The following is a 26,180-nucleotide window of genomic DNA, read 5'->3' as shown; positions in this document are numbered from 1 at the left end:
GCATTACATTTGTTGTGGAGAACATACTGACTTTGTACATAGATGACACAGTGTTGTGAGAAAACATTTTTTTAAACTAGTTAATATTTGTTTTAGACTGTGCCCTTCATACCAAAACTGTGTTCTCTGACCCCAAACATTTTGTACACACAACCCAACTGAGAAAAAATGGAAAAGTCTTATACAAAGGTGACCTCTTTAAGACCTGGAAGTGTTAGCTGCTACTGTCAGCCATATATATTATTATAAACCAGAACAGGACAAGACTTGTCCCCTGCTCGCTCTTATGGTTCACTGAAGGGACACTGTCATTTCAGTTTTATCCATTTCATTTGCCTCTGCTAAAAGTAGCTTTGTGAAGTGCACCTGTCTATGGGCTCTTGTTTTTTTTGTCCAGGATTTCCTTGTGGTGTGTTTTTTGACACACCTGGTGTTCTTTGCAATCCAAAGAAACCATGAGCCAAAAATCTGGGGTCTGGTGATACATATGAGCGGGGTGAAAGTAAAATAAAATACTTACCTGTACAGGGACCCGGCTCCCAGGCCCCCCAACAAGGGGCAGGGCCTCAGGCAGAAGGGGCGGGGCTGGGGGTCAGCCTCCCCCAGTCAGCCCTTCCTTGCTGCCCAGCGCCACTCGGGGCTCCGGCAGCAATTTAAAGGGCCCGGGGCACTGGCCGCTGCTGCGGTAGCAGCGGCGGTGGCCAGGAATCCTGGGCCCTTTTAAATTGCCGGGCCACAGGGCAGCTGCACCTTTTGTCCCCCACCATTGGCAGCCCTGGGGGGGGCACAAAAGGGGCAGCGACGGTAACATCAGCCTTGTACGAGCCGGGACCGGCAGCCGCTTCTTACGTCATATGGTACGCCAACCAGCCTACTTTCAGCCCTCCATATGAGATCCCTGAACCCTTTTCCTTGCACATGTGAAAGCCTTTGTAGACCACACACCTGCTCTCTACCTCCTTTGGCCCCCATGGAGTGGGGTATTTGAAAGGACCTGCTTTCTTTGCTCCTACTCGAAGGAAGGAGTTTTTGAAGGTGTTGAGGCTTCCTGGCCATGGGTTTTTGACATGATTGCATCCATTCAAAGCTACGCATGAGAACTCTGATTTGGGGGAGAAATCAAATTAGTATTGATTATGTCATTTCTTACTCCACCATTTAAATGGCAGTACCCTACTCTAATACAGATGTTTTTGTACCTACATCCTTATGGCTCTGATTTGGCAAAGCACTTAAGCACATGCTTAATGTTAAGCAGGTGCGTGGTCCCACTGAAGTTAAGCATGTTTCAGCTTTGTTGGATGGGAATTTATGTGCTCCCCCCCCCCCTTTTTTTTTTTTTTAAAGCTATAAGGTATTTTCAGCCAGACACTATTTTGTATTTGCTGTAGAAGTGGTAAGAATTAATGTCTGATTGTGTTAATGGAAAATTAATAGAAGCTTTAATAATTACATTCCTTGCAGGTTTTTAACTGAACAACTTTTTAAAACGGTGTGGATTCTTTATTCAATAGACTTGAGTCTTTGATTAAAATCTATGGGAAGAAAACAGGTAGTTTTTCACCCAACAGAGGGCTCCCATAGTTACTATATAATACAAGAGAAACTCATTGAGTCATGGAAACATAGTTTTAAAATATGAATACATTTTCTTTGGCTATTTGAAATGTGCCCTAACACCTTCCTATGGATGTTCCCATAATGCAAAAAGACCCCAAACTGTGCACAGAACATTGGTGAAAGTCAGCATAAGTAAACAGGTTTCTCCCAAGGTTAAGCTATACCTCATTCTTCCAATCATGCCCTCGTTCCAAAGCAATCAGCCTTATGCTGTGCCCTGGTCAGCAGCAGACGATGGCTCTGTTGAATCAAAGTGGGAAGCCAATGGTTCTCAGCTGAGAAAAATAGCATAATTTTCAATGGGATTTAGGCTCCTAAATCCCTTAGATTTTGAAAAATTTACCCTAAGTGACTAGCCTAGGGTTGTGCAGGATGTCTGTGGCAGAGGTGGGCACAGAAGCCAGATCTCCCGAGTCGCATTCCAGCACCTTAACCACAAAGCCATCATTCTTCTCTTGAAAGCCTTTAGGCACAGTTTTTAGCCCCTTCTTTCTCTCGTCCCATGGAGATGATTTTAAAGCAGGAGACCATAATCCTGTTTCAGCGTGTGGTTGCCCATCCTACTGACACAGGATCTTTAGTGACACATTAGTGTCTACAGTGTCGTTTATGATGTTAATACTGTTTCATCAAACTCTGTTTTGGCACAGGTGTTGTATGAGCTTCCCACAAATACCCAATGGTGCTTTGACGTTCAGTGGTGTCCCAGAAACCCTGCTATCCTTTCAGCTGCTTCTTTTGATGGACGGATCAGCATTTACTCCATCATGGGAGGGAGCACAGATGGTTTGAGGCAGAAACAGGTAGACAAGGTATTGAAAAATGTGAAGAGGAGAATGTGAAGTTGGAGAAGAAAATAGTTTGCTCCGTGTGACAATATTTGAAAATGGCGGAAGCATTGACTGCCAAAGTAGTGCACTAGACTGTTGAATAATTATCATGTACAAATATGTATCTTACGTTGAATACTGCAGGAAATGTGCAATCAGTTTCTTTCTCTTTAAAGCTTTCATCCTCCTTTGGGAATCTTGATCCATTTGGCACGGGGCAGCCCCTCCCTCCGTTGCAGCTTCCACAGCAGACAACTCCTCAGAGCACCGTTCTACCATTAAAGAAGCCACCCAAATGGGTCCGACGGCCTGTGGGTGCATCATTTTCAGTAAGTGAGAGCCCCTTTGTAGGCTACTGAGTGGGCAAAATTGACTTTGCTGTAACATTTCTGATATATTCTCTGCAAGCAATGTAGAAAGGGTGCTATATTGCATTACAACAGAGCTTCACTCATTTGCAATAATGACTGGAAAGTCCACTGTGGAGTACTTTAGTTTTCAATTACGAACTACACTGCATAATAAATACACTCTATGTTTGGTAACAGCTTTGAAGTGTGTGAGACCTCTCTGCTGTTAAGTCTTTGCTGAGAAGCAGGGTGAGAGTGCCAAGTTTTGTTGGTGTGTGTGTATATCTATATATAGGATTATCAAAGTCACAGATTAGCCAAGTGAGATTTAGCAAAGTTCCACTGTACTTTGAGAGCAGAGCCATCTGTTCTATAACTTCATTGTTCACTTACTTCTAAGTTACAGGTTTTTTAACTGAGAACTAGAATATACTAGGATTTTGTTCTCTCAGTGTTGAACCCTGACTCAGAATAGATATCTGTGCCAAAGTACTGATCTAGTCTCAGCATAGTGTTATCTAATTCATAGGTTAACGTGAAATTTGACATCTCCATTAGGGTATAATTCATGTTGTTTTGGAAACAATTCATATATCCTTCTAACTGTATTTTGGGATGTTGATTCCCATTAGCTCATCCTAGTTCTCCATTAGCTAACTGAGAAATTTGGATGTGTGTGGGTTTTTTGCTTTATACTATTTACTCATTTAAAGCCAAATCAGTTACCTTTTTTTTCTTCTTCTTCTTCTTCTTTCCCTATTATCCCAGTCTTGGTTCTTTCTCTGCCACTTTTATTTCTGTCTATCTAATCTGCCAGTTGTGTGCTGTCTAAGGTAGTGTTGCACATTTTTAGGTATATTTTCAGGTAGCACTTATCATGCCATATGTGTATATGTAATTTTATTATTTAACAATTCTATCGTAGCAGCACCAGAAGCCCCAATCAAGATTAGAGCCCTATTGTGTTAGATGTGCAAATACACTGTCCCTGTTCCTAAGAGCTTTCAGTCTGAGGCTGTGATCCTACAAACATTTATGCAAATGAGTTATTTTACTACTCTGAGTAGTCTCAATGAGTTCAATGGGGCTACTCACATGTGTAAGTGTTTGCAGGATTGGGGCAACAAATCAAGAGAGAAAATGTGTGTGTAAGTAATATATAAATGTGTGTATAAATGGGTGTGTATTGTATCAATATGTTGTAATATTTGGTACATTATTTATTAAATTACAGTTTGGAGGGAAGCTTGTTACATTTGAGAATATAAAGTCTCATCAACAAGGACCCGAGCAGCAGCAGCACCACCACGTGTATGTGAGTCAAGTTGTCACGGAGAAAGAGTTTCTGAACCGCTCGGATCAGCTGCAAGAAGCTGTGCAATCCGAAGGCTTCATCAACTACTGTCAGAAAAAAATAGAAGCTGCCCTGACTGATTTTGAGAAAAATGTGTGGTCTTTCTTAAAGGTAATGTTTTTCAGATGTTTCTGAATTATTAAAGGATTCCCCAGCCTCTTAAAACCAATACTAAAAGTGGTTCTCAGTACATGGTAAAACATTTTAAACAGAAAATGCTGTGTAAAGCTAATGAGGCAATTTCTAGTTTGTACAGTAGAATGAGATTAGATTCTGAAAATGGTATCAAATAATCCATATACTTGATCAAAAGAGATTACTGGTGGCAGGACAAGAAATCTTTGAAATAGGTACGCTTTAGTGTCTGCTCTTAAAAGATGTTCTAGCAGAAGCAAAGAGCTACAGATTCTGGGGAAGGTTTGACATAATTTAACCATTAGCCTAGTAGTGGTACATCTTTATACTCGGTCAGATAATGAGAGATTTCATTTGGTAAGGTAAAATATGCTTTCTGTTATTAGTTATGACGTTTTGTGTTTTCAGAATAAGAACCAAATGGAAATTGAAGAGGTCCAGTTACTAGACATAGCTATACTCAGAGGCCCAGATCCTCAGGCTTGGTCTACACTAAACCCCCAAATCGAACTAAGGTACGCAACTTCAGCTACGTAAATAACGTAGCTGAAGTTCGAAGTACCTTAGTTCGAACTTACCTCGGTCCACACACTGCAGGCAGGCTCCTCCGTCGACTCCGCGGTACTCCTCTCGCCGAGCTGGAGTACCGCAGTCGACGGCGAGCACTTCCGGGTTCGACTTATCGCGTCCAGACAAGACGCGATAAGTCGAACCCAGAAGTTCAATTGCCAGCCGCCGAACTAGCGGCTGGGTATAGACGTACCCTCAGAGTCCACAATTAAGTTCTCCCTTTTTAACACATTTTGCTTAATCATTGATTTCCAATACATGGTCAGTTGAAATTACAATGGGGAAAATGAAATTAGGATTCAAAACATGCTTCTTTTGACTATTAGTTTTTTGTTTTTTTTTTAAGGTGAATTTTGAAGAAGATTCTCGTGGCAAATACCTTGAACTTTTGGGGTACAGGAAGGATGACCTAGGGCAAAAGGTAAATCTGCTTGAAAGTTGTGTATGTATTAAGTATTTATACTGAGGAATATGTTGAAATATAAAATATTAGAGACAGGGTCAGAAGTTGAGGTGCATATATTATTTGGCATATGGATGGAGAGTTGGAATAGCAGTAACAAAACAGAGCACGTGAGAGGATATAACATTTTTCTGTGTAGTAGTATCTTGAGGGTGCTTCCTGATAACTCAGTTAAAGCTGTATTATCCCAGGTTGCAGTTATGACCCTGTGATAACTACTATATTACAATGACTATCCTATAAACTAGTGGTCTCCAATCTTTTTACACCCAAGATCACTTTTTTTTTAATCTAAGGGCAATCCAGGATCTACCCCGCTTCTTCCCTGAGGCCCCGCCCCCCCCCGGTCACTCACTCACTTTCACCGGGCTGGGGTAGGGGGTTGGGGTTCGGGAGGGGGTGCGGGGTCTGTGCTGGGGCCGAGGGGTTTGCAGTGTGGGAGGGGGCTCTGGGCTGAGCCTGGGGCAGGGGGTTGGGGTGCAAGCTCTAGGAGGGAGTTTGGCTGCAGGAGGGGGCTCCGGGCTGGGGCAGGAGGGAGTACAGGGTGCTGGCTCTGGGAAGCGGGTCAGGGGTGGGGCAAGGGGTTGGGGTTCAGGAGGAGGTTTGGGGTGCAGGAGGGGGTATGGGGCACTGGCTTCAGGAGTGGGCTGAGAGTTGGGGTGTGGCCTCCTGTCAGGCAGCACTTACCTCTGGCAGCTCCCGGTCGGCGGCCAGTGCAGCGAGGCTAAGGCAGGCTCCCTGCCTACCCTGGCCCCACACCGCTACTGGAAGGGGCCAACGCGTCCCTGTGCGGGGGGGGGGCAGCATGTGGCTCCGCACACTGCCCCTCTCTGCAAGCACTGCCCCCGCAGCTCTTCTGGCCAATGGGAGCTGCAGGAGCAGTGCTTGCAGGCAGGAGCAGTGAGCGGAGAGAGACCCCTGGGCCCCCTCCCCTCCCGCCCCTGTGGCCATGCTGACCACTTCCGGGAGTGGCGTGGGGCTGGGGTAGGCAGCGAGTCTGCCTTAGTGGCAGCCACACTGCACCGCCAGAGATCGTGATCGATCGACTGGTTGGTGACCACTGCTATAAACAGTACCCTCAGGTTATTTAAATACCACTAACTTGAAGACTTATTATTTAAGCACCAGCAGTGTGCTCATTGTTCAAGAAGATCCAGAAAAACACCGTATCTGCTCTGAAATTTTTATCTAGATACACAACACAAAATACCTTATGAGACCCTGGAGAAATTTCTGTCTAGAGCTTTTTATGGCAGTAGCAATATTTTTTTAAGGTATATGTTCTCCTCTTGTTGTAGACACTCAGGTTGAAAATTTCAAAGCGGTCAAGAGGATTTAGATACATCTATTAATTTTAATAAATGTGTGTCTAATCCTCTAGACTGCTTTGAAAATCTGAACCTCATTTTTTTCCTGTTAATAGAAATTACTCATGTATGTGGAGATGCAATTCAGTGCAATTACACATGTATAGTACATAATTAAAAAATTAAACCCTCTTTTCAGTGTCGAATTAGGATAAAATACTAAGAGTAATATTCTTTTTTTTATTTGGGTGGTAATAATTTTTAGGAAACAGGAAACCCTTCCCTCCCAAGAAGAACCCCAAAACAATCAAATCCATTTACATTCAGAAAGATAGATGTTTTCTCTACCTTTTGAAATAGCAATTTACACTGTTTGGGTACAGTTTACCTCTTTCTAACCCAGAAAAACATCCTTATCTTGGAGTGACAGAGTTAAATCTGGTCTCCAGAAACAACTGTTGCCTAAGTAGGATACAGGGATAAGTCTTCAGACCCACAGTTTTTCATTCTTGTGTTTAAAATTGGTCTCTGGTGCCTGTTATCACGAAGACAGCAAGACACTTCAGACCCTCAAACCCATACTTTGATTAGGTGCTAGTTCAAAAATGTCTGTAAGTGTTAATGGTAAGGAATTTAGTGGTATATGTAGAGTATGTAAGTATGGTGGTATGGGACCTGATTGACCTTTTAGGTGAATTGATGTGCTTTGAAATAGAAAATGAGTTTTCTATGTCCATGCTCTGCATCTTCATAGTATCTTCTGTGTCTCTGTGTACACAAATCCTTGAAATCTGACGTTAGGATTGCCAACTTTCTACTCGCACCAACCGAACACCCTTGCCCAGCCCCTTCTCTGAGGCCCTGCCCCCTGCAAACTCCATCCTCCCCTCCATGTCGCTCGCTCTCCCCACCCTCACTCACTTGCTCATTTTCACTGGGCTGGCTTAGGGGGCTGGGGTATGGGAGGGGCGTGAGGGCTCTGGCTGGGGGTGCGGGCTTTGGGGTGGGACCAGGGATGAGGGGTTTGTGGTGCAGGAGGTGGCTCTGGGCTGGGGGTGGAGCTGAGGGGTTTGGAGTATGGGAGGGGGCTCCGGGCTGAGGCAGTGGGTTGGGGTGTGGGAGGGGGTATGGGCTCTGGCTGGGGGTGTGGGCTCTGGGATGGGGCCAGGGATGAGGGGTTCATGGTGCAGGACAGGGCTCTGGGCTGGGACAGGGGGTTGTGGGAGGGTGCCCTGGGCTGGGGCAAGGGGTTGGGGTGCGGGGTTAGTGTGTGGAGCCCCCGGCTGCCCCTACGTTTAGGAACCAGAGGGGGGACATGCTAGCTGCTTCCTGGGAACCACACGGCGTGGAGGCTAGCAGGGAGCCTGCCAGTCCCAGTGCCACCAACCAGACAGTCAGCAGCTCAGGCAGCGGTCCTGACCGGAACCATCAGGATCACTTTTCGACTGGGTGTTCCGGTTGAGAACCGGATACCTGGTCACCCTATCTGACGTGCTTTTGTGAGCTTGCTTTTTAAGCCATCACCTTTATTTCTCAATGCTGCATTCTTCACCTTTTTCAGTAGAACAGTGTTGCCTCTATGAAATCTCCAATTTGTCTTCCTTTAATTTTGACTAAGTTGGTGCAAACACTTTCCTCATTTTTGTAATCTGTAGCACCTCCAAACTTAAAAGTGTGTCTGAAAAATAGCCAGTTTTCAGCAAAGAATTGCACTTTAAACTGAATCCATGTTATCTATTGAGTTGAAACAATACAGAGTGACTGACTAGTCTTAGAGTTAATGACATCTTGACAACAAAAACCAATTTATTAGGTTCCTTACTTTATCACTAATATAAAAAGAGGAATTGGTGTCAGTTTGCCAGAATGAGCTTCTAGTAGCATGTGGCTTTATTTTATTATTTTTTGGTCTGGCACTCTGGCCAAACCAAGGGAACTTCTGGAATATCACTTTTCATTGCTGTATTTACAGTAATGTAAATAAAAATGAGAGTCTAGGAAAAAACCTGTGCATTAGGCTAAATATACAGACTAGAACAGCCGCTAGGGATACTATTCAAGGTGTAGAACTAGAAGTAATCAGATGAGATTAGTGGTATTAGAAAAGCCATTCTGTCCAGCTGCTGGACTAATGCTTTTCCAGTCTGTATTTTAACTCTTTATCTATACATTAGGTTGGGATTTTCACAGGGATCTAAAGGAGTTAGACACCCACTTCACATTGAAAGTCAATGAGAGGTAGGTGTCTGCACTCTTCCGCCTGTTTGAAAATCCTACCCTGACACATTATCGTGCTGTGGTTGAAATAATCCTAACAAAATCCAGTTTCCCTAATCACTATAGATAGGGATTTTTCCCCCCTGAGAGCTGTGTTATAACATTATTTTTATTATTTTATTACTACAGTAGAACTCAGAAGTCCCAATCAGGATTGGGGCCCCATTGTGCAACACAATGGAAGACACAGTCTCTGCCCCCAGAAAGCTAAAATCCAAGAAGATTTTAACCTTTAGAAGCAGTCAGTTCCATCACGGTTTGGTTAGCATGGGTCTCAACGTAAATTCCTCTGCACAATGATCAGGGAAATGTTCTAGAATGGTTTCAGCTCTCATGCAATCAGGGCTTATCTTCATCTCCAACGTATGGTGACCTGCGAAATGTTAACACTTGCTACATACCCTAAAGTAAGAGAGAAAACCACTTAACTAATAAATCTTATTTATTTTGTAGATTACTTCAGCTCTGAATAAAGAGAGTCTTGTAGATGGCAAACCAGAGGAGGTAAGCAAACAAAAACAACAAAGATCTTTTTTTGCCATATTAATATAAAAAAAATGTACCAGGTAAGAATAATTTCTCTTTTAACTCAATAGTTATACCAGAACATATGAATGACTCAGCTTATGAGCATGTTGTAAATTTACAATTTTCACATAAAATCTGAAAGTTCATATTTAAAAAAATCCCTGAAATCTCTGGCACTAGAACTGTGTGAATATCATTAGTTAGTTTATTTCTTATCGCCCAGTTAGCAGTTAATGGTGTGTTTGTTTTAGGATCTCTGTCTACAGGGAGCGAAATTAATCTTGACATGAGTCTTATGGGGTTTCTTTGCTCCTCCATATTGGTTGCTTTTTTAATCCTTTTGTAGTGTCCATTACAATGTTTATGTTGTCTGTGGGTGTAGAAAGGTGTCATCCTTCCTGTTGTCAGGCAATCTCTGCAGCCTCCGGATCATTAACAAAAAGAATTGCAACGTGTTGGGGGAAGACCCACCCTGGAAAGCACAGAGTAAATAACAACCTTCGTAGCTAGCCCAGAAATAAACAGTTACTCTTCTCTCTTTCTCTCTGCAGTCCCACATTCTCAGCAAGTCACGTTTGTTGTAGGCAATCTCTACTTATATTGCAATTTCTACCGTCCCTTAAACATCTGGTAAAACAAAGTGTTGTGAACTCTGGCTAAACCTAATTCAAGATAGTAATTCACTCTAATGGGAGTTGCAGAGAGAAATATAATCTGTGGCGTCTAAGTGCTCATCACTCTGGAGACAGACAGTACGGGGAATCCTGCCCTTATCATATGGAATGAGGGAGCTGGGAAAGGGAGCTCTCGCCACAACAATGATCTAGGGACCGTCCAGGTCCAGGATTGTAGGGGTGGAAGAAGGCAGGGAATGCACTGCCAGGCAGCGTGCTTTGCTCCTGTCATGAGGAGCAGTTGGTGGCCCTGCCTAGTGTGTGCTGTACCTTGCAGGATACTGATTTAAGGGGGCTGCCCACTCTTCCCAGAGTGAATCTGATGCAGCAGCAGGCCTGGAAGCTAGGCCCTTCTTGTAACGGGGTGCTCACCGTGCCCCGCTGGGTTCAGCCTCCTGGCCCTGCTCCCCAATAAGTCAGGACCACTTCAAGCTGGTGCAACACCCGCACTCTTTATTCCTGTGTCCAGTCCCCCCCAACCAGTTCCAACTATCTGTAAATAGATTATTGACAGGTTTGGCCTAGCACAGGCCTCAGTGGCAACAGGCTCCTTCTGAGCATACTCCTCTCTGTCCCCCCCACCCTTCTTCCCAAGCTTTTAGCCCCTGTTAATGAGGCGGGCAGGTGTGGCCATTTTCCAGGACAGTCCTAGCTAGTGACCCAGCCCGAACCCATTTCCCCTGATTGGGGTTGGGGTGGTAGGGTTTCCCCTGCGGCACCTGGCCACACTTCCCCCCTAGCATACCAGAGAAGGGTTTGGTCTAATGGTTTAATTTTCAGCATGTGGGACTGAATCTGAGATTTCCACTTGTAAGCTTTCTAGTAAGAACGGCTTGCATTGAATACGCATCTTTTTTTTCTTAGTGGTCTAAAGTGGTAATGAAATATGCCCTCGCCCTACATTCTCTGCTTCACACTCTCTCCTTTGTCAGAGTCTGTTACAAACACTCTTCATATCATGATAGTGCACATGCTCTTTTGGCTACCATCAATAAGTGTCAAATTTAAAAAAAACGTGGCTACATGTGTTCAGATGCTAATTGGAAAACTATGGCCTGGTCTACACCTAAAAATTATTTTGACCTAGCTACATTTCTCAGGGCTGTGAAAAACTCTGTGCCCTGTGCAGAATAGTTAGGTCGACAGAATTCTTCCATCAACATAGCTACCATCTCTCAGAGAGGTGGATTGGCTACATCGGTGGAAAAACCCTTTCTGTCGACGTAGGAAGCATCTACGGTGCAGTGGCTACAATGGCGAACCTGCAGCGCTGTAGCTGTGCTGTTGTAGTGTAGATGTGGTCTAAGTGTGGCTCTTAGTGTGGAAAACCGAGGAAGTGAAGACATTTATATTTCTGCAAATGGAGTTCTGCTCTTGGCAGACTCGCTCTGTATATTGTTGGCTTGTGTTCCTTTTAATCTGTGTTCTTCAGTGCTGAGTGTCTTTCTCTCTCTCTCTCCCCTGCTACCTTTTTCCAAATGCCATCTTCCGTTCTCTGCAAAAGGCTCTTAAAGAATCGGACCAATCAGTACAAAGTGATAATGAAGATAGCCAAGCTACTGAAGAGCCGTTCTTGGGAGAGGTAAGTGTTGGCTTCTGTATTAACTATGTTGGGTTATCACGCGCTTACCCACTGCCTTAACGGCTCATTTCCTTTCTAGTGTGTCTTTCTAATGTTGTGTGTGTGTGTGTGTGTGTGTGTGTGTGTGTGTATTGTACCTGCGCATATTTGCACAATGGCAAATGAGAGGGGACGTGGTCAATCAACAGTTTCTCTGTTCAGGTTTGGTTCACACTATGAAAAGGTTGAGAACTCATGTTTGAAGGAGACTTCCACTGGGTAGTACGCATTTCTACATGAATTTTATTTTAAATACCAAAATTAACATGTGGTGCACAGATTTTCACATCGGATTTGAGATCATTGTTTGTTTGTTTTTTCACTGAAAGATCATAAATGGTTCTATTGTAGAGGCTGCTGAATGCTCTGGTCCTTATCCACTAAAGCATTTTTAAGCATCTGCTTAATTTTCAGCATGTGAGTGGTCTCATTTCAATGTCCAAAGCTAAGCAAGTGCTTAAATGCTTTGCTGGATTGAGCCAGGGTGCCCAGGACCTTGCAGGATCAAGCACCAGATCTCCGTGCAGTAAAGTTAAGTGTTAGGTAGGTAGCATTAACATACAGATCAGCCTTTTTGTGGGGAAAAATATATGATTATTTAAAAAGCAGTACATACCAACCTGATACATCATGCTGGAGCAATTAGATGCTTGGACATTGACTCACCCTGACACCTTGAGCAGGTTATGTAACTTTTTGGTTTCCTTCTCTGTAAAATGAGGATGTTATCATGTGCACTCCTCACAGTGGGCTGTGAGGATTAATTAGCTAAAGTTTCTGGAGGGTTTTTTTATTATTACTATTCTGTGCATTCATGCATGGAAATCCCAAGGCTGTACCTTGTTGTCCAAGTAATTGCTCGCATGTCTAAATACTCTCCCAGGTACTTAAATGAACCTCTTCCCAGTGAAGTGTGAACCCTGACATTTTTGGAGTGTTTTCCCCTAATTGCATCTAGTTTTAATAATGCTCACCAGTGATCTGTCAGCAGTGTGTTTTTATGTTTGTACATTTGCATAGCTAGGTAGATTACTGGGTACGTTCCCGGCTTTTCCACAGTGCTCAGAGATTTGCTTTGTACGGGTGCTGGGGGGAAGTTAATGACATTGAGTAGAAAGACTGAGCATAACAATGCTCTTTCATTCTAAGTTAGTGGTCCCTTGGGGAACGGCTGTAAGAAAGCATAGCATACCCTCCCATATACGGTGTATGTCTTCAAACATGGATTTATTTAGCCGAATCTTTGCATAGACTGAAAAACTGCACTTTTCCTCTCTATTAGAGAACAAAAGAGGAGACTGAAGATCTGACTTCTGGAAAAGAAACGTTTAACATCTCTGTCAGTGGAGGTAAAAACCTGTTTATATTGATTTCATGGTACTTGCAAATATTTTTAATTATTGAGATACAGCAACTGTAGCATTACCTAAATTCTCTTTATATGGAGCCTTCTGCCTAGGGAATGTCAGGGAGTCTGTTATTTACCCGCATTTCAATTATTTGCACTTCTATATTAGCTTTCACCCAACAATCTCAAAGTACTACAACATCTGTGTTAGGAAAAGTAAGGAATTACACAGGGATTGCATCCCCATCACTGAAATGCATCCACCTCTGGGTCGTTTGACACCTTTTTAACTGCATATAGCAACACTACTTTTAGACAGATTGTTAAGAAGGATCCTGTACCAGTTGACACTGAAACTAGAAGAAGGGTTTAGTAGACAGACTGTTATTAGCAGAGTTCAGATTTGGTCAGGAGATGGGTGTTAACACCTCATTCTTACCAACACTCCCAGGGGATCTTTAGTGACCACCGAAGTTCAAGGCCTTTCTTGTACATCTCATCCACAAGATAGCACTTCAAGAAGCCCTGACAAAATACACTGGGTCATAGTTTCAGTACTGACTCAGAAAAAAGAGTGCTGCCTTGTGAAATACCAGCAGTACTTCCTATGGGCTAGTCTACACTACCCGCCCAGATCGGTGGGTAGAAATCGATCTCTCGGGGATTGATTTATCGCGTCTCATCTAGACGGATAAATCGATCCCCAAATCGACGCGCATACTCCCACCTCGTCAGGAGGAGTAAGCGCCGTTGACAGGGGAGCTGCGGCGGTCAATTTGCCGCCATCCTCACAGCGGGGTAAGTCGAATAGGATACGTCGAATTCAGCTACGCTATTCGCGTAGCTGAATTTGCGTATCTTAAATCGATTTCCCCCCCCAGTGTAGACCTAGCCTAAGACACTAAAGTACGTGATTCTTGGAGATCTTGTATCCAAGTACTGGTCTGGCTTGGCCAAATGGGTTTGAGATCTCTTGGGATCATAGCACAAGGTGATAATGCTGCAGGCTCTTTGGCCTTGATTCAGGAAATCCACCCTATTGAGGACAGCACTTAAGCATATACGAAAGTGTCGTCTTGAATAGCAATGTGCTTAATTTTTTTCCTGAATCAAGGTCTTTAAGAAGAAAACAGCCCAACATCACACAGTGAGAGAGAAGCTGCTACTTGACTCACCTATATAACTGTATGTTTAATGCTTATTTTATTTTGAAGCAGTGAAATTTTTAAAACTAAATTATTCCTCCTGTTGCAGATGTTGATGGTTTGATTACCCAGGCTTTGCTGACTGGTAACTTCGAAAGTGCGGTTGATCTCTGCTTACATGATAATCGCATGGCTGATGCCATCATATTGGCCATAGCAGGTGGACAAGAGCTGCTGTCAAGGACTCAGAAAAAGTACTTTGCTAAGATGCAAAGCAAAATTACCAGGGTATGTAGCTTTTCAACTGAAAACTAAAACAAAATCTGTGTGTATAGGCTTTCAGCAGATTCCTGAAACTGTTAATGTTCTGGTGACATACGACTTTCCTTGCTATCTATATACATTTGTTTCTAGGAGAATTGAATGTAGGGTAAATTCAGTCATTGGATCTGTGAGTGAAAGGGTGGTTTTCTGTTTTGTGTATTGTTAAGCAGAGAACAGGCTTATTAGCTAGGACGAAGAGCAGCTTTTACTCTTATCTCTACACTCTCCTCATCCTTTTAAAATGTGTTGATCACATTGAGTAAAAAGAATCCTCGCTGATGAACAAGGATAAATATCTAGTTTAAACAGTGTTTAGTGTATGTGCGGTCTCTTATCTGGTCATCTTTAGCAAGTACTGTACTTACTCCAGCTGCAGCACTTACTATGTTAATTTCTGTCCAGTCAGTTGGAGCAGAGATTTTTGCTGATGTTTTGCTTTACTGTGTACAAAGGTTATCTAAGAATAGCGGGACTAATCTAATCACATGACATCTATGAGACGGTGTGATATGGACATCTGGTTATTTGTACTTTTCAGCTTCTGCCTTGCTGGCAATGCTCCTTCAGTTCTTTGCCTCCTGCTGCTCACTTGCGTCAGAGGGTCAGCAGAAGGTGAAAGCAAGAGGAGCAGCCATCTAGACGTACTGTTACCAAAGTTGGCATTTTGAAACTGACCGCGTATTTCAGTTCTTGCTTCTCACTGTTCCTTTGACAGGGAAAGGCATTTAATGGTGCAGTAGGAGGAGGCAAAATTGAAAAGAGCAGGTTTTTATCCTCATGCTAAGGTCCTGAATTAGCAAAGCACTTAATCACATGCGTAACGGGGAGCAGTGGCTTCAAATGGGACTGCTCCTGTGCTTAAAGTTGAGCAGGTTGCTCAAGTGCTTTTCTGGCTCAGGGCGTAAGGCTGCAAAGCATGACCAGCACTAACACACCATCTGAAGTCTCTAAGTGGCCATTCCCTATGATCCGATTGGGGCAAAGGCAGTTCCAATTTCTTTTGTCTGGGGCAAGGGTAAAGAGGGAAAATCTGTCCCCTTCTCTGAGACCTTTTCTAGATATTTTTAGTAAGCTTAAAGAACAGAAGTAGTGGTATTTCACATACTCCTTTTGGCAATCCATCCTTTTGGGAAAGACAATTCTGTGGAACACCAATCCCTTACCTATGTGTTGTGTTAGCAAATAAGTGATACATTTGTCATTGCACATTTTTTTTTGATTAGTTACTTGCCTTTGTTTTTCTTCTAAAGTCATACAAACTGTTTGTTATGCCCAACTGTGTTTCTTACACTTGTTCACTAAATATCAACACAGCTGCAGAGTAAATCAGTATTCCATCTGAAGTGGATGAGTAACTGGAGGGCAGAGCTGGAGGCAGGGAAGAAAAAACTGAATACTATCAAGATCCTGACAATTTGGCTCAGAGGACAAAGGGTGGGGTTGTTCAGTTAGTGGACAGAGTATTGTTGATGCAAGTCTGGGTTGCCTCTGCTTAGGGCAATCTCTTTTAACTGCAGTGAAGTAGGCTGCCAGGGGCGTAGAGTTTAATAAAATGGAATTAAAAGGTTTGATTGGCATGCAGTTTAGGAACAAAATCAGTGACACCCCTCACTTTGCCCTGTGTTGTGCAGAAGTTTTATAACTAAATTCTTAACCAAACAAAGCTAACCTTGTACTGTAAAATATTTTTTTAAAGCATCTGCATTGTCCCTAATTTTCTGATTACTGTACCCGTGTGACGTTGCACTCAGGACACCCAGAGCTGTGAGCCACCATGTTCCCACTCTGCCTTAGCAAGAGTGAGCGTGTTGCTGCTGATAAGGTATGTGTCAGCTTTCTGACACATCAGCCTGTCTGCCTTGCCAGCAAACTCTTCAGGACTCTGACAGCCTAAACCTTGCCTTGTAGGTGATAATCAGTGAACCCCAGTTCTCGAGTTCCCCAGAGATGTCTCCCTGCAGTGTCCAGTCCCTCTCACTGGACACTCACAGAAATTAAGTTCCCTGCCTCCAGAGAGACAATATACACACCAACATGTTAGGTTAGCTAAGACTCACACTTCCATACAACAGCACTGAGATGGTTTTGTAATAAAACAAGAATAAATTTATGAACAAAGAACAGAAATTGAAGTGATACTAAGCAAGAGAAAGAGACAGGTATGGTTACAAATAAAACAAAAGAAAACATGCTATAAAATAAGTGACTAAAACTTAATCTTTCTTTGCCTAAGCAGTTTTTGTATGTACATCAAGTTACCAGCATTCATAGCGTTTCAGACTAGGGGATCCAACTTTTACAGGCTCAAAGCGTGCTGTACCTATGTCTTCTCAGTGATGGGCACCTAAGGGGTTCTCTCCCTTTCTTGTTATAGACAATAACCCCCTGAAATGTATTCTTCGAAAAGTAAGCACAGAAGAAGTTCCTCTCCCCTGCTGCTTGTTCTTCAGGCTAAAGGCGCCAAGCCCCTTTATTCATCCTCTGGTCAATTTGCTTTTTTAATTAGTTTGATCACTTTATTTACCTTAGATGCAAATGTACTTCTGTTGTACTTTGCTTGCAAAGCTTGATCCTGGCAGACTGGTGAATCCACATTCCTTTGTCTAGGACAAACCTGTTTATCTGCTCTACTCAGATTGCTTTGTCTGAACACATTTTAGGAACATATTTCCAGCACACCTGTGTAACACTTTACACGCTACCCATGCGTACCTCACTCAGTAATACTATCATAGAATCATAGAATATTAGGTTGGAAGGGACCTCAGGAAGACCAATCCCCAGACAGATTTTTACCCCAGTTCCCTAAATGGCCCTCTCAAGGATTGAACTCACAATCCTGGGTTTAGCAGGCCAATGCTCAAGCCACTGAGCTATCCCTCCTCCCCGGTGACAATCACTGCTAATCACCACGATGTTACCAACTTTCAGAAAACCTCTTATTCAATACACGTTTATAGTATAATAATATTATATACAATAAGTTGATTTGATTGTTTATTCTTTGTGGTTCAGATCCTCTTTTTTCCCCCTGGGACATCTGCACCTGATCGTCACATCACGTGGTGTGAATTTTATAATAAGGGTACTTGCTGTCCTGTGTTGCCTTTGCCCTGGTTTCTAAGTTTCACTAGATCCATCTAAACATGAATTTACATAATCTTTCAGATTAGTTGAGTCATGGTGAAGTGTCTGTCCCAAATACCGTGGGGTTGGACACACAGCATAGATATAAATGATATGGTGTCAGGAATGGGAATTCTACAAAGACATCATTCGGTCTTTCTCTTTCCTTCCCAGCTCATCACTGCCGTTGTGACAAAGAACTGGAAGGAGATAGTTCAGTCATGTGATTTGCAAAACTGGAGAGAGGCGCTGGCTGCTGTGTTGACTTATGCTAGGCCAGATGAATTTGCAGCTCTCTGTGGTAAGAAAACTTAAGAATGGATGTAATTTATTTTACTCAACTTTAGTGAAACTATGCTTTTAAATACTCCAGAGTTATTTTCCTTCAAATTAATTAATTTATTCATAATTAGTTCGTTCATTGGATAATTCCTTTATTTTGGATTATGGGAACTCATTGGAATTTTAAAGGAATACAATCAACTTGAAATCAATACTCTATTATCTTTCATCTCCTACCCAACCAAATCTGTCTGTGTTCCTGGTTCAACATGCAGCTCCCCCTATTGTATCTGTTCTGTGAACAGATAGCTCTTCAGTCTCCAGGGATGTCAGTCCAACTCTTTTTTTCATAAGGCATTAAACTCATTGTTTTAATTTTTTGTAATAAAAGAAACATACCCCTCAACGTGATCCATTCCTAAATCATTGTACAATTCAGAGGTGTTTGTACATGGAAAGAACCGGTATGCCTCTTGTGACGGGTTGGATCACAGAAACCCCCTTGGGAGCTGCCACCCGATGTGCAAAGACTACCCCTGCTCCTGTTTTCCCTGCCAGCTCAGGACTCCAGCACCCTGTCTTGCTGAGCCAGACACTCCCGTCTGGCTCCAGACACAGACCCAGGATCTGAATCTCCTGTCCCAAAGCTGCAAGTTTACCTGAAAACAGCTCACAGCTTGTCTTTAGCACTCAGATGCCCAACTCCCAATGGGGTCTAAACCCAAATAAATCTGTTTTACCCTGTATAAAGCTTATGCAGGGCAAACTCATAAATTGTTCGCCCTCTATAACACTGATAGAGAGATATGCACAGTTGTTTGCTCCCCCAAGTATTAATACATACTCTGAGTGAATTACTAAATAGAAAGTGATTTTATTAAATACAGACAGTAGGATTTAAGTGGTTCAAAGTAGTAACAGACAGAACAAAGTAAGTCACCAAGCAAAATAAAATAAAATGCGCAAATCTATGCCTAATCAAACTAAATACAGATAATCTCACCCTCAGAGATGTTTCAGTAAGTTTTTCTCAGACTGGACACCTTCCAGGCCTGGGCACAATTCTTTCCCCTGGTACAGCTCTTGTTGCAGCTCAGGTGGTAGCTAGGGGATTCTTCATGATGGCTTCTCTCCCTCTCTGTTCTCTTCCCCCCCTTTATATATCTTTTGCATAAGGCGGGAACTCTTTGTCTCTCTGGGTTTCCACCCCCCCTCACTGGAAAAGCACCAGGTTAAAGATGGATTCCAGTTCAGGTGACATGATCACATGTCACTGCAAGACTTCATTACTCACTTGCCAGCACACACATATACAGGAAGACTCACAGGTAAATACAGCCATCTGCAGACAATGGGAGTCATCAAGATTCCAAACCATCATTAATGGTCCACACTTTACACAATTACAATAGGCCCTCAGAGTTACATTTTATATTTCTAGTTTTAGATACAAGAGTGGTACATTTATACAAATCAGATGATCACACTCAGTAGATTATAAGCTTTGTAATGATACCTTACAAGAGACCTTTTGCATGAGGCATATCCCAGTTACTTACATTCACTTATTACCGTATTTTCTCTAAAACTATCTCAGTTACATTATATTGACTTATTATCAAGTTTTTATAAAACCATATAGACTGCACAACGTCACACCTCTTCACGGCCAAAGCAAAGCACAGCCACTGTTATCTTTTCCTATAAGCCAGCAGTGATGCCCATTAATATGAGAGCTGCCTCTGCTAAGAAAACAGTATAGAATATTCTTTTCTTATGGGATGCCAATTAAAATGTTTCAGAAACATGACTAGATGAGGCAGAATTATCAGACAGATTAACATGATTTGTTGGGGAAGAGTCAACATGGCTTTTGTAAAGGGAAATCATGCTTCGCACATCTATTAGAATTCTTTGAGGGCATCAACAAACATGCAGACAGGGGTGTTCCAGTGTACATAGTGTAGTTGGCCTTTCAGAAGGTCTTTGACAGGGTCCCTCACCAAAGGCTCTTAAGCATAGTAAGCAGTCATGGGATAAGAGGGAAGGTCCTCATGTGGATCAGTAACTGGTTAAAAGAGGAAATAAAGGGTAGGAATAAATGGTCAGTTTTCACAGTGGAGAGGTAAATAAAAGGGTCCCGCAAGGATCTGTACTGGGACCAGTGCAGTTCAACATATTCATAAATGATCTGGAAAAGGGGATAAAAAGTGAGGTGGCAAAGTTTGCAGATGATACAACATTACTCAAGACAGTTAAGTCCAAAGCTGCCTGCCAAGAATTACAATGGGACCTCAAAACTGAGTGACTGGGCAACAAAATGGCAGATGAATTTCAATGTTGAAAAATGCAAAGTAATGCACTTTGGAAAATGTATCCCAACTGTACATACAGAATGTTAAGGTCTATATTAGCTGTTACTACTCAAGAAAGTGTTCTTGGTGTCATCATGAAAACAGTTCTCTGAAAACATCTGCTCAATGTGCAGCAGCAGTCAAAACATCTAACACCGTTAAGAACCATTAGGAAAGGGTTAGATAATAAGACAGAAACTAATATAATGCCTCTATATAAATCCATGGAACGCCCCCACAGCTTGAATACTGCATGCAGTTCAGGTTGCCCCATCTCAGAAAAGATACATTAGAATTGGAAAAGGTACAGGGAAGGGCAACACATATGATTAGGGGTATGGAACAGCTTCCATTTGAGGAGAGATTGAAAAGTATGGGACTGTTCATCATGGAAAAGAGATGACTAAAGGGGTTTATGGAAGTGTTATTTACCCCTTCACATAACAGAAGAACCAGGGTCATCCAATGAAATTAATAGGCAACCGGTTTAAAACAAACAAAAGGAACTTCTTCTTCACACAATGCACAGTCCCCCTGGCTCCGAATTCCACAGGCTATGTGGTGAAGGCCAAAACTATAACAGGGTTCAAAAAAGAATTAGATAAATTCCTGGAGGATAGGTCCATCAATGGCTATTAGCCAAGATGGTCAGGGATGCAAGCCCGTGCTCTGGGTGTCCCTAAACCTCTGACTGCCAGAGGCTGGGCCTGGATGACGGGGTTGATCACTTGATAATTGCCCCATTCTGTTCATTCCCTTTGAAATATGTGGCATTGGTCAGTGTCAGAAGACTGGATACTGGCTTGATGGACCATTGGTCTGAGTGTAGCTGTTTCTGTATACAACCGTGTTAGCATTTTAAGTTGTTAAAGCACCTTGGAAAAATTAATTCTCCCACCATGGCTAGGAGGAGGGAAGTGCTGTCTCCTTTCCACAGATGCCCACACCGAGGCAGAGAGGAGTTAAAGGCTTGCTCTTGCTTCTGTTGAAATCAGTGGATGAAGTCCTTGAGACTCACCAAAGACCACACAGCAAGTCAGTAGGAAATCCAGGGTGAATGTAGAGGAAATCCAGCCACCCACATCATGTGTTCACTCCTGCATACCACGCTGTCTCACCTCGCCTTATTAGCATAATAAACCAATGGCTAGCCAAGGTTACACCAGCCTTATGTTCTAAACCTTATTAACATTACTCACATGATGGATACTGCCACAGCTACAAGACAAAATATATTGTGCTAACAAATCAGATTGCCAGACACATGCAAATAAACATCAAAATGTAGGACAAGTTCAGACTAGCCCCCATCATTTGTCCCCTTTGGACACATGAACATGTTGCACAATTAGTCTGTTTTCAGCATGAGTGTCAGGGAAGAGGGTTCCCACACTTTGGGTTCCTATGACTGCAGATAAACACTGAGCCACATTGGCCAAGCAGTATCAGGAATGTGTCACAATGCCTGCATTCCCTCTGTGCAAGATGGGTAACATTTTCAACAGCACCCTAAATGACCGAGTGGGTACGCACAAAACAATGACAATTTTAATGTTTCTCTTCTACATTTTGCTAAATTTAGAGTTTTGGCATATATTTGAGTATCACAGGGATTTTCATTGTCTTACCTAGAGCTAGTCCAAGCATCCTGAGTGGTACTTTGTTTTAATTATCAAGTATTTTATGAGATGACTCAAATGCTTTTTGTTTATAATTCTTAGATCTGTTGGGCACTAGACTTGAAAACGAAGGGGACAATCTCCTGCAGACACAGGCTTGTCTGTGTTATATTTGTGCTGGGAATGTAGAGAAACTAGTTGCGTGTTGGACTAGAGCTCAGGATGGAAACAGCCCCTTGTCCCTTCAGGTTAGTGTCTTTGTGAAGAAAAGTGTTGAGTGACATGCTGTAATAATTTGGTGTGGTACTTTTGGTAAGTATGTGAGTTTGGCTTTTAAATAAGTTTATTTTTATACAGGATTTTGACAGACTTGCATATCCCTCAGCATGAAAGTGATGTGTTACTTTAATGAGTAAAATAAGATTATTTATAAATGGCCTGTGGTGACACTATATTGCAAAACATGTTAAATGTTTATCTCAGCTTGTAAAAATAAGGCTGTTGCATTTTTGAATTTATATACTTTCTTTGCAAGGGTTGATGTATCATTTAAATTCATTAGAGACCTTGATTTGTTTTGTAATTCTTGCTTTTGGAATAGATGGTTTAGAAACTTTGGGGACGAAGTACCTAAAAGTAAAACCCAGAATAGTTAGTCACAGGTGTTTTTGAAGGTGGACATGGATATATCTATTTTTGGACTTATATATATGTGTTGTGCTTAAGGCAAAGTCAATATCCGTTTCCCCACTATAAGGGAATTCTTGCATTTTTTTCTTTTTATGATGCTGTCCTATGAAATTGCTTTGGACTTCAATTTTAGAAGTAGCTTATTGTAATACTGCCAAGCAGGTCACTATTTGCAGTGGGCTGAAGAAAACAGAAATATTTTTGAACTGTATTTGTAGTTGAATTTCAAATAACTAGAATTACTTTTCAGTCTTCTGAACAAGATTTCCTTGTTACAAAAATATCTCAGATTTGAATTTGCATTTTGATTGTTTTGCTTCACCAGTTCAGACTATAAAAACCACAAATGAGCTAATATTAGGCCTCAGCGAACGGTGATATGGGAGAATGGACATCCCAGAAACTATTATTTTAATCCTGCGGGGGGGGGGGACGGGGGAGGAGCTTGGCTATTTATTAAGATATTCACTTACTGGGAAAAAACATGACTGAACTAGAGAACAGTCCAATAAACACATAATACTAGTGGTGTACTATTGCGATTCATGTGTGGGTCTGGATTTTTTAAACATTGTACCTTCATTAATGGTCTAGAAGAGGGAGTAAACTGTACATGAATGAAATTAACAAATTATACTAAACTGGGAGCTATTGCAAACACAAGTGAGGATGGAGGAATAAGAGAAAGATAAGAAATGTGAACAGAAAATAACACAATGAGATTAGGATGACCAGATATCAAGTATGAAAAATCGGGACAGAGGCCGGGGAGTGGGGGATAATAGGCACCTATACTGTATAAGACAAAGCCCCAAATATTGGGACTGTCCCTATAAAATCGAGACATCTGGTCATCCTAGGTGAGATGCAACTGGGGAAAAAAATACTAATGACATCTGGGAGAAAAATAATCCAAAACACAGCTGGTCAATGGGAAGGAGGAAACTGGGGAATAGGTTTCAGAAAGAGAGCAAGGGTTGATAGTAGACATTTCATTGAACACGGAGTTTGCAGTGCTGTTTGGTAGTTAAAATTTTTGGAAAAAAAGGGCCAATGCAGTTTTGGGCTGCATATACAGAGGCACAGTTGTTAAAGGGTGGTGCAAGCAATGAGGAGAATTATTTTGAATGGTACATGGGTTTAACTAGGAGTCATGGAATGGAATCAAGAAATTGAAAATTTATGATGAATATCAAGAACAATTTCTTGTCAGTAAGAACGATTAGACTGTGGAATAGTCTCCCAGAGGGAGTGGTTGAATCCTCTTTGCTTAAGACGGTTAAAACTAGAATTGCCAAAACACTATTAATGGTAAGTTAGGGAACAATCCTGCATTGGCGAGAAGATGGATTAAATGACCTAACTGGTCTTTCCCATCTCTGCTTTATGTTTCTAGAAAAATTTTGTAACAGCAGTAAATAACATTCTTTTGTTGACTAATACTAGAAAAAATGGCTGCTGATAATCAACAGGTACCTTAGATCTCATAAAATAAGAATTTTTAAAAGCTTTTCTTTATGGAGTAACCAGATTACTACTGGTTTATTTAATGTCAGTACATTTTAAAATGCACTGAAATTAATGGTCACTGATTACTGTTCTATTATCTTGCTGTCTCTGAATGTTACACAGAAAACCAGCTAATAATGGTTGGGAAAATCTTTATTTTCACTCTGTTTAAAATAATGTAATGAGAACTGTGTAGTATGCAAGGTTGACCTCGAGTCTGTTACTGACATGCTGTAGTTAGTGGCCATTTTCTCTCAGTTGATCCCATTAAGTTGCTGTTTTTCCCTCTGTCATAATCCCCCAGGACCTCATTGAGAAAGTAGTAATCCTGCGTAAGGCTGTGCAGTTTACACGATCTATGGACGCTGATGCTGTCGGGGCTCTTCTGGCTGAGAAGATGAGTCAGTATGCCAATCTGTTGGCTGCACAGGGCAGCATTGCTACTGCATTGGCTTTCCTTCCGGCAGACACCAACCAGGTAAGTGGCCTTAACTTTCCTTCTGCCCCCTTCTAGATGAACAAGCTTTAATTGAAGACCTTTGCGTGGCACATATAGTGTAGAAAACTGTCACTTGAAGACATGTTCCAATGTGGTTTGGGATTCTTCCCGCTCAGAACTGCATTGACAGGGATTATTATTGTGGGTAGGTGGGAAAAGTCACTGGAATGGAACATGGTCTCAGTATAATCGTCTCCTGGTGCCTCAGAAGTTAAAAGTGGGGTGAGGGGGTGGAAAATAAATCAAGGTAAAGCCAAGACTTTGCTTTGTGGTCCCCAAGTGCTCTCTTACAATGAATGGTTTAATTCCTCTCCTGCTAACCACTTACTGTGAATTCCATAGGTTTTGCAGGGTGGCTATTGGACTATCAGTTAATTCCTGTATATATACTGAAGTTCTTCTTCTTGTCACTCTGAGCTGTGAGAATTGCATTTCATTCTTCTCCCTTCTTGGCATGCCATTCTCTAGAAGAGCCCTCTAGAGCCAGTCATTAGTGGTTGTAGCTGCAATCACCCCCCATGCCCCATTTTCCCCCTCTCTCCACAATTCTGTGGCATTCCCACCACTGCCGGCCTGAGAATGAGAATACCAAACTTGGGATTCAACCCACACTTCCAGTAGAGTCACTTGCACCGGATCCAGCTGGAATGCCTGTTTTTTGGCCGACGAACAGATTTGCTTCAGCCAACCAGAACACTGTTCAGTGGAGTATCCTGTCCTCTTCTGAACAGTCATTTGAAGTTTAACTGATCAGTAAGTGGCCATCCATCTGCTGATTCGAGGCCACAGATTCCACTTGGTGTAATTATATGTTTGCTTTGGTTTACTATTTATAGCCAAAGATCATGCTGTTGCGGGACAGACTTTGCAGAGCCCAGGGAGAACTTCCAGTGGGACAGGAGACCCCAAAGTCCCCGTATGAGAGAGAACCCATGCCCAAGGGAAGAGCTGGACCTGTGGCTGGACAAATGCAGATGCCCCAAGGCCCAGCCCAGCAGTATTATCAGCAGGTAAATGATTTACAGCAGTCAAGCTGAAGCAGTGCTTCCACTGCGTGGGGTTTGAAGATGATGGCTTGTGCACTTTGTTTCCTTTCATGAATCCGAAGTGTGTGTGATGTACCTACAAGCCCTTTGGACAGCAATTCCTTTGTGCTTTCTTGCCATCTGCGTAGATGCCTCCTTTACTCTGCTTTTGGAAACACCTCTCACATATCTTATCAAGCAGCCTGGGGTTGGAGATATTTTTTTTCCCTTTAATTTCAAATGTATTTCAGTGCAAAGCACTATAGCTTCGGGGATTTTTTTATTTTTATTTTCCCCTCCGACATGCAGCCTTTGAGATGCAGTCATGTCATGCAGTAACCATCTCTTCAGCTAATGTCGGGCTGGCTATTCACTCTGCTGTGTAATCGGCCAGACAAATTGCTGCACTACCAAACTCATGACAGGTGATGCCGATTCCGCTGGCCCATGCTGTGAGTCCAGTGATGGACGGATTGGGTGGCCAGTACAGCCTCATGCTTAAAATCTCTTCCCCGGGGTGTGGGGAAGAG

General features: G+C 42.4%; 1 protein-coding gene across 25 annotated transcripts in view; it reads left to right on the top strand.

Moving 5' to 3' along the window:
* Positions 1-26,180, top strand: part of SEC31A (SEC31 homolog A, COPII coat complex component) — a 65,383-nt gene that overhangs the window by 16,838 nt on the left and 22,365 nt on the right. For all 25 annotated transcript variants that reach the window (XM_065596025.1, XM_065596022.1, XM_065596018.1 and 22 more), the window contains 12 exons: positions 2,271-2,432; positions 2,627-2,779; positions 4,035-4,265; positions 5,206-5,280; positions 9,360-9,410; positions 11,613-11,690; positions 13,012-13,078; positions 14,332-14,510; positions 17,847-17,973; positions 22,030-22,175; positions 24,431-24,604; positions 25,462-25,635. In XM_065596025.1, the coding sequence (XP_065452097.1) occupies positions 2,271-2,432; positions 2,627-2,779; positions 4,035-4,265; positions 5,206-5,280; positions 9,360-9,410; positions 11,613-11,690; positions 13,012-13,078; positions 14,332-14,510; positions 17,847-17,973; positions 22,030-22,175; positions 24,431-24,604; positions 25,462-25,635 (1,617 nt within the window). The remainder of the gene's footprint in view (positions 1-2,270; positions 2,433-2,626; positions 2,780-4,034; positions 4,266-5,205; positions 5,281-9,359; positions 9,411-11,612; positions 11,691-13,011; positions 13,079-14,331; positions 14,511-17,846; positions 17,974-22,029; positions 22,176-24,430; positions 24,605-25,461; positions 25,636-26,180) is intronic.

The sequence above is a fragment of the Chrysemys picta genome, chromosome 5 (genome assembly GCF_011386835.1).
Source record: "Chrysemys picta bellii isolate R12L10 chromosome 5, ASM1138683v2, whole genome shotgun sequence".
NCBI lineage: Eukaryota > Metazoa > Chordata > Testudines > Emydidae > Chrysemys > Chrysemys picta.
The sequence above is the reverse complement of the archived record's forward strand: the minus strand, read 5'-3'. Positions and strand labels throughout refer to the sequence as shown.